This window comes from Chaetura pelagica, unplaced genomic scaffold (assembly GCF_000747805.2).
Source record: "Chaetura pelagica isolate M959 unplaced genomic scaffold, ChaPel_1.0 scaffold76, whole genome shotgun sequence".
NCBI classification, from domain to species: domain Eukaryota; kingdom Metazoa; phylum Chordata; class Aves; order Apodiformes; family Apodidae; genus Chaetura; species Chaetura pelagica.
Genome location: NW_009970723.1, coordinates 5,584,245 through 5,591,776, shown reverse-complemented (window position 1 = coordinate 5,591,776; position 7,532 = coordinate 5,584,245). Strand labels below are relative to the sequence as shown.

At 39.6% G+C, this 7,532-nt stretch overlaps 1 protein-coding gene across 1 annotated transcript in view; it reads right to left on the bottom strand.

The window, feature by feature from the left end:
- LOC104396566 (Y+L amino acid transporter 2-like) overlaps positions 1–7,532 on the bottom strand; it is an 11,418-nt gene that overhangs the window by 1,242 nt on the left and 2,644 nt on the right. The window contains exons 3-8 of the mRNA XM_010006418.1: positions 5,629–5,773; positions 4,574–4,697; positions 4,144–4,247; positions 3,739–3,835; positions 1,915–2,064; positions 8–120 (exon numbers count right to left, since the gene is read on the bottom strand). Of these exons, the coding sequence (XP_010004720.1) occupies positions 8–120; positions 1,915–2,064; positions 3,739–3,835; positions 4,144–4,247; positions 4,574–4,697; positions 5,629–5,773 (733 nt within the window). The remainder of the gene's footprint in view (positions 1–7; positions 121–1,914; positions 2,065–3,738; positions 3,836–4,143; positions 4,248–4,573; positions 4,698–5,628; positions 5,774–7,532) is intronic.

Below are 7,532 nucleotides of genomic sequence, written 5' to 3'. Positions count from 1 at the left end.
AGGAATGCCTGAGAGGGCAATACCAACACCAATAAGGGAATTGATTGTGTCACTGTAGAGAGGAACTATGACCAGGAAAAGGGAACATAAACAGTATACTATGGGGAAGAAGAGGCTAAGCTGTGGAGACAAAAAAATAATAATGATTCCAGCATTTATTAAAAGATGCAGTAAGCATTCTATTGTCTGCACTTGCAGAATAAAATTAGACAAGTTAATAATAAAAATATAACTATTGACTATATGACTGCTATGTACTGAGTCTTTTGACTGCCTATAGTCCATACATTTGCCTAGCTTCTGTGTATGCTGCTGAAAGCCTCTCATCTGGTACACACCTGAATATCCGACTATTTTGTTCTCAGGCCTGCACAAGCTCAGTCTCTTTCCACATTAGTAAGAGACCAGTCTTCAAAACCAGTAGCAATGGCTAGTTTTCCCTCTAACTTCAACTGCAAATTTTTAATTCTAAGCCTGACAAGGAACTCAGCTAGACTTTCATTTACTGTGTTGATGCTACAAAAGTAAAGGATTGATGTACAACCATTTTGCCTGAGCACTTAACAAATATCTTATCACAAATAAGGGAAGTTACAATAATCTCTTTATGGATTTATTTTTCTCTAAAGTATTTTTCACTGGCTGTAGTAATGACCATTCTCCAGAATTCAGGAACTGACATTTGAATACTAGCTAAAACTCCTGACTAGTACAAGGAGTAAGTTTATGGAACCAAACTGCTCCATTTCAGAAAAGGAAGAAGTGTGTGTGGAGTTGTGATGTTGACTTAGATGGCAAATGCTGATAGGAATTAAATGGTCCTTATTTATAATCTGACTGTAATCCTTGCTTTAGTAGAGTTAATAGCAAAACTGCCAGTAAAACAAGATTTAATCTTTATCTGACAAATTTTTGGGGGCAGTTTGGAAGTTAAGTGTGAACATACTTCTGGAAAATTAATCTGCTCTGGAGGACTGGTTTTCCAGCTCTCAGTGCTTAGGATATTTTAGTCCTTGGTTCGAACCATGCTTTTTTATAATCAGGATGTTGCACTTCAGTGGGAAAAAATATGTTGGTGAAAATGGTGCATGAGGTTAGGAAGTGTGAGTGACAAGAAGGAAATATTTAATAGGGTGTTAATTCGGATTTCTCATAGTTTTTACTGCATCACTGCAGCTGAAATGCAGGTCATGGAGACAACAGAGGCAGGGAAACGGGAGCCAGAATGTGGGGTTTTGTGCTTGAGGGAAGCTGGGGGGTTCTGTCCCTGCTTCCTGGACAGTCACTGGCTTAAAACTAAAGGAAATTTTAGGCGCACTTTGTTTCTGTGAAGTCTCTCTCTTCTAACCGATAGCCAGAATCTCTTCAGCAATCAGTCATTAAGCTTGCATTATACTTTCTGTGACCACTATGCAACAGGAGGGAACATTCACATTTTTTGGTTATTTAAGTTTTTAATCTTCTGCATGAGCAGAATTTTGGGCATTTATGGGCTTTGCATGGATTTGCTACATTTGTTAAGTCATATAAGTTTGGTCAGAATGTGAACCTCTCTGGAGCCCCCACCACTAGCTCTAGTGAGGTCTGCTGTGAACAACACAACAGGCAATTGTTCCAGGATGGGCCAAGAACTACAGGCATTTATTTCTTCTTTATTTGTTTTGAAATGAAGACAGTTATAAAGTTGAATGAAAGGGAAAAGAAATAGTAAGTATAATTTCCACCTCACAGAAAAAGTACCAGAACAGTTCTGGTTTTTGCTCCTTCACTTCTTATGTTGTATGTTGAAAAAATTTCTATGGCTGATAAGCAGCCTATAACATAACTGGTTGTGTTATGGTTGTGGCATTATGGATCACATAAATATGTGCATTAGCGGGCTATTAGGGCTTGTTTCCCCTCTTGTTTACTTACTTTAACAGGCCTTGGTCTATGTGGCTGAGTATATCTCAAATATATCAGTCCTGCAATAGACAGACCCACAAAAAGCCAGTAGTTGAAACAGTAGTAATTAATGAGGAGGAAAACATCTTCCACAAGGAGATAAAGCAAAGTCATTAAGCCCTAGGGACAATAAAAAAAAAGACTTTTTAATGTGAAAATAAACACATCTTATAAAATAAAGAGGTAGCAAACTATTTCCAAAATATTTGTCTGGAGTTAGGAGATCAGGTCTCAGGAGATGAGCTTAAAACTCTGAGAAATCTGCAAATAAATATGCTGTGTGAAACGTTGGTATCTCTTCCATAAACACAGCAGTGAGACCACCACATCTGGCTGAACAGGTGTTGGGTTTGTGAAGTTATATTTCAGCACCCACGGGAAACCCTCCTAAGAAGACCACCCAGGAGCCCCAGACTTTGCTGTGCAACAGAGAAGGCTGCTAAGAAACTTTCTGTAGGCAGCAGCTTACTCTGCTGTTCTGGATTCAGTTGGAAAGGAAACTTTCAATTTAGTTTCACTGTTGGAGGCTCTCAAAGTCTACTTATAAACTGAGACCATTAGAGTAAATTCTGTAGTATGCAGGCATGCTATACTGCCTGCATGGAAAAACATAAAATATTAGGAACTTAATAACTGTTATAGGAGATGAGCAGAAAAAAAAAAAATCCACTCTGGAAAACATAAATAGTGTTGTATTAAGGGAGTAGAGCTCACCTTACTATGCACTAGTAAGAACAGAATTCCTCTGAGAAGAGTATTCATTACAAGACTATAACTGTTAGTAAATTATTTAATTACAAATATGGTTATTAATATGTAATACAGGACAATGGAAGAACTGAAATAAAATACACATCTAAATAAGCAACAGTGAAATGCTTCTGAATTATACCACCTTTCCTGTTTGGGCATATCCTTGCCATTATTTTAATCAGTTACATTGATGGATTATTTATTAAAATAATTTGCAATAATTCCATAGTTTATGGTTCCTGTGTCACAAGATTCATTTGTATAGTGACAGCAGGAAAAAGTCAGTATGGCTATATGCATCCAATGGCAGGAATTTAATTTTATGTGCTTTGTCCCTTCTGTTAAAACTAGAGTCCTCGAAAATCAGCCTACAGAAGGGTCTCAGAGATATTACTACCATATTCTCCTTCAGTAATACTCTGAAAACTCACATACAGACATAAACAACTCCTGCCTATACTACATATTTAGCTGTCCTCTGTTTTCTAAGTAATGTCATAGAAAGTACTTATTACTCCCTAATAGTGTTCAGAGAGCATGGGAATGTGAATCCAGCCATTCTCTTTCCACTGCAAAAAATCCCACCTCCTGTTGGGTATTGGCCTCTACTCCCTGACCAGCACTTGGACAAGAGGAAATGGGGTCAAGTTGTGCCACGGGAGGTTCAGGTTGGATATTAGGAAAAATTTCTACACAGAAAGAGTGGTGAGGCACTGGAACATGCTGTCTAGGGAGGTGGTGGAGGCACCATCCCTGGAGGTGTTAAAAAAATGGGTAGACATGGTGTTTCAGGAGATGGTTTAGTGGTTAGGGGTAGGGTAGGGTGGACGGCTGGACTTGATCTTGAAGGTATTTCCAACCTTGGTGATTCTACGATTCTATGAAATATCACCACCACTACCCTCAATGAGTTTTAGAAATAGTGGGCTTTTGAGGAAGATGTCTCCAATGCAGGAGAAACCCAGGAGGGATGCGGTGCAGAGGTGATGTGAGTCAAACCTCTGCCTGCCCTGGCAGGCAAAGGGCCAGGCTGTCACTTACATTGAAGAGGAGAGCAGGCACTGGTGTGAAGCACTTCACATGAATCAAGCTCAGACTGTCTGGAAGGTGTCCTTCCCTGGCTCCAACATAAAAAAGCCTGAAAAAAAAAGAGTAAGAAGATTCAGCCAAGCAATGAACCAAGGAATAGCTTGTTTTCTGACAAAGGAGCATTAATTATTTTATTACTCCATTGCAAAAGCTGCTCTCTTCTCTAGTAGCTTTAATTTATCAGTTGGTACTGATCATGAGAAGACATGTCAGATTGTAACAACTCTTTCATCACACATGAACAACTGGGCATGGCAAAAATTAACTGTGTTGCTTTTACAACACAGTAGTAAGGAGTGGAGATTAATAAGAAATTATTCCTTTCCAGTTATTTAAAACAAATCTTATATTTCGTACCTAGATGCTGCGATTATTGATGAGTTTAAGCCACTGTAGCAAGACATGGCCACTGCTACAGGAATGATCCACTTCGCATAACTAAGGGTTTCACTGCCAAACGTCTGTAACAAAAAAATACAGTAACAGTGAGGCTCATTACATTAAGAATACAGCCAATCCCTGGCAAAAGCATCATTCTACAATGAAGTACTGCTAAGAGCAGGATTTACAGAGTATATAAGAGGATTTTACAAGAACAGATTTATTTGGAATGTTTTTTGTATACACCTTCTAATATACTGGTTACATGAAAACAAAGTTTAGAACAAAGCAACAACCTTTAGCACAGAAATATTTAAATTGTTTTGCCAAGCAGTGTGCTGCCTGAGATTCTTCTGCAGTGTTATCTATACCGCAACTTTTGGTTTAATTATTTTATACAACTTACCACAGCCACTGCATCACTTGTGAGGAGAGCTGACATGTCCAACACTACATAGTATGCTATGTTAGTCAGCAAGTAAATAACAGTCACAATAGGCATTGAAATTGCAATAGAAAGAGGCAGATTCCTGCAAAAGGAAAATGGCAAAATGACTTTGCTCTTTGAATAAGGAACATTTAAACAGAAGATGGGTACCATTTTCAAACATTTGAGAACAGATGTCTCCACCACTTTTTGTTATCCATAATTTTGTAATCATGGGGTTAAAAAATAATGTACAGCCATGGGTACGACAATTCCATAGGCAGCTTAGTTGGCTGCTTGTGAGTCTGACACAAGTTTTAGAGAAAAAAATGTCTATACAATTTATACATACATTTTATATACTGTCTTTTCTATGAAGAGAGCACTTAAGCAATGACATTTGAATTAACACCTGGGTGGTTTTCCACCTGATGATCACAGCATTTTTTTCCTGACTCATAAGCTACGTATGTCCCAAGACACGGTGGACAGTCTGAGTAGATGAGGCACACCACTCCCACAGGGTGGATATCACTACAGAGGGGAGGAGATGATATTTCCAGTGCTACTGTGGATTTTTTTATTTTTTACTTAACCTTTCATATTTAGCAAAATTAAATATTTTCCCCATCAAGAGTAATGCTGAAGATCACATGATAAAACAGCCATAAACCTAAACCACTCTTACTTTACTGGTGGAAAATGAAATAACTGCTCTGACTGAATAGAAACGGAATTTTAGAGCACTAGATGGACCCACACTAACCCTGCTTTCAGCAGAGATTTTTTCTCCTCCTTTAAAAATTCTGGCCTAAGTGGAAGGTCTAAACCACATATGTGCAGACAGATGATTTATTGGTGAGAGAGGACAATAATCAGGAAGAGTTTTCAGATTCCTGCTCCTCTGGAAAAGACGATGATTTTTGCAAATACAATTGTCTGAGTGATTTCCAGTCCTAAACAGAGTGGCTTGTCCTGCCATCACCTGTCTTGCCAGAATACTTCAGCAATTCAAAGGAAAAGCACCTGTTTACCTCTCGGGGTTCTGCATTTCCTCCGTGACATAGTTGAGTGTGTCCCATCCCGAGTAGGAGAAGAGGGCAGAGTAGAGAGCCAGAGCGATCATCCCTGGGTTTGTTGCTGAGCCCTCGAACGGAGCTCTCAGATTTTCTGTTTCTCCTGTACAAATGGCAGGTACCAATTGCCTGTCACATTTCAAGGACTACGACATAAATGGACATTACACTAGAAGTCTCAGGCAACCAAAAGGAAATAAAACCTCACTGCTTCCAGGTTTCATCACTATTTCTAGAAGCACACAGTTTGTATTTTCACTTGACAAAGGAAGTGTCAGTAAAATGTTCAGGCAGCTACACTTGCACAGGGAGACATCAGAAGGTATTCTCCCATGCTTGTTATTTGGATGTGACTTGTAGAATTCACAGCATCCTCATCTCCTGGCACCACCATCTGGCCTGGCGAAGGAGGGAGCTGCAGTGAGGTCACACTGTGCCCTGTCAGCCAGGCAGGGGCACTTGGGAAATCCAATTTCAGTTCTTGAATCTGTCTATTTCTTCCTCATATCTGTGCTCTGATTTTCACTAGATAAATTAGTTGCCACTGGAGGGGAAACTCCTGGAGTCATGATTCTCAGTGGGATGCTCTGCCCCACAAAGACGTTTCCCAAAATTAAGAGGAGACTTTAAAAATCTCTCCTTTCAAAATTCTCCTCTAGCTTAGCTCAACTGGTTGAGATGTCAATGTGCAGACTGCAGCAAAATAGATGAAATGTTAATGAAACTGTGTGAGCCTTCACTGCCATTCTGGAAAGGGGAAGAAAGGCCTTGCTAAATTTGTAGAAGGAAAGTCAACTATCTAATATAAATGCAAGTGGGTTTAAGTATTAAGAAAGACAGAAACACGCTGAAACCTCCCTTAGTGAATAAAGTAAGATCTTAGCTATAAAATAAAACAACTTTACCCTGTGGTTAAGCTGAGGAGTATATAGATACCACAGAAGCAATTCAGTCTTTGAAGAGAAGTAACTACCAGGTGATTGTTAGAACTAAGGAAGGTGAAACTATGAGATGTGGACACACTTTGGGGGAAAATGGCTGGAAGAAAAAAAAATAAAATCCAAACAGACCATGAAAAGCTTCTTAAACTAAAGATAGCTTCTGCTCAAAAGCAGATGATATCACAGTGTTTTAAAACACATGGCATGCCTGAGCACATCAGAAGGAATACAGCATGGCTGAAAAACCATAACTGTTCTTGTCATTAACACAGCTACTGAGTCTAAAAGGGTGCATTGACCTCATCACAGCTTCCTCCAGAAATCTACATCATTTCTCCTCCCAGTCCCTTCTGTAATTAAGTGTGTAGTTCTGCTTAGACAAAGCAGAGACAAGACATTTACTACTACTAAAAACCCTCTGCACTTCGAGTTCCTCACAATAATGTTTCCTCTCTGCCTTTACCCTCCCTGACCCCAGGGAGCAGAGGGAACACTCAACCAAACTGCATCGTGGCAGCTGCACAGCACTGAGCGGGCTGGGAGTTTTTAAGGAGTCTATTTGAAAGCTTTGGGTACATTTGTGACTCTGCGGACAGAGCAAAGCTCTACCGGGGCAACAACACAGGCTCCCACCTTTGTAAAACTGCAGCAGCTTTATGAGAGGAACTACCCCTTCGTGTAACTGTGGCTCTTAAGCAATGCTTTTCCTCTGCATCTTCACATCCCTGCTCTTAGGACTGGTTTGTTTAGGTTTCTTTAAACTGAAACAAACAAATGACAGCTGACATGCACCAATAACAGGTAAGCAAAAAAGGTCTCCTAAAGTCTGGTGTAGCTTTACAGCTTAACAGCTGTAAACATCTGCAGCCAAGGAAAGGAGAAGGCCAACAAACATGGAAAAGAAAGCATGCCCATTAGATT